At 42.4% G+C, this 595-nt stretch overlaps 1 protein-coding gene across 2 annotated transcripts in view; it reads right to left on the bottom strand.

The window, feature by feature from the left end:
• Positions 1 to 363, bottom strand: part of fktn (fukutin) — a 23100-nt gene extending 22737 nt beyond the window's left edge. The window contains exons 1-2 of one of the 2 annotated variants that reach the window (XM_079813694.1): positions 229 to 363; positions 1 to 89 (exon numbers count right to left, since the gene is read on the bottom strand). The exon at positions 1 to 89 is cut by the window's left edge and continues 87 nt beyond it. In XM_079813694.1, the coding sequence (XP_079669820.1) occupies positions 1 to 9 (9 nt within the window). In that variant the 5' untranslated portion in view covers positions 10 to 89; positions 229 to 363. The remainder of the gene's footprint in view (positions 90 to 228) is intronic. The other variant, XM_079813695.1, reaches the window with a different exon arrangement.
• Between the last annotated feature and the right edge of the window lie 232 nt (positions 364 to 595).

Below are 595 nucleotides of genomic sequence, written 5' to 3'. Positions count from 1 at the left end.
TCTAGCCATTAGAGCTGCTGCTGTCCTCCGACACACACCTGACAATCATACCTGTGCTCACACACACACACACACACACACACACACACCTGGAGTCAGAGGAAACACAAACACACACCGGATGACATCTGTGCTGATAGCAGAGTACATCATATTACTATCAATTCTGCACTCGCATAATTCAGAGTATAACGAGCAGCATTAATTCATCGCTTCTATACAACTTACCAGAATCAAGAAAACACTGAATAACTGCTTTATCACAATCATTTATGAATGTATTATTCGTTCTGCCAGTGTTTTCACATCAGATTCACGGCACACTGCCTGCGACCGTGCGCCAGTAGGGACACGCGGTCTGTGAAAACGCGTTGCAAAAATACTCTGGAGACAGGGAAGCTGTGCCAGAGCCTCTATAACGCGAACCTCCACAGCTTGAAGGGGCAAATCTTTCTCTTGTATGCTAAATTCTTCATTCACAAGCAATGGCTGATGCCTCCTTTATGTTTTTGTCTTTTTCTTGCTGAATTTAACTCTTTTATTTTATCCCTTAGACTATGTTTCCCGTTTTTTGCATTATGAATAGCCTTTTTAT

This window comes from Gobio gobio (genome assembly GCF_949357685.1).
Source record: "Gobio gobio genome assembly, chromosome: 4".
NCBI classification, from domain to species: Eukaryota; Metazoa; Chordata; class Actinopteri; order Cypriniformes; family Gobionidae; genus Gobio; species Gobio gobio.
The sequence above is the reverse complement of the archived record's forward strand: the minus strand, read 5'-3'. Positions and strand labels throughout refer to the sequence as shown.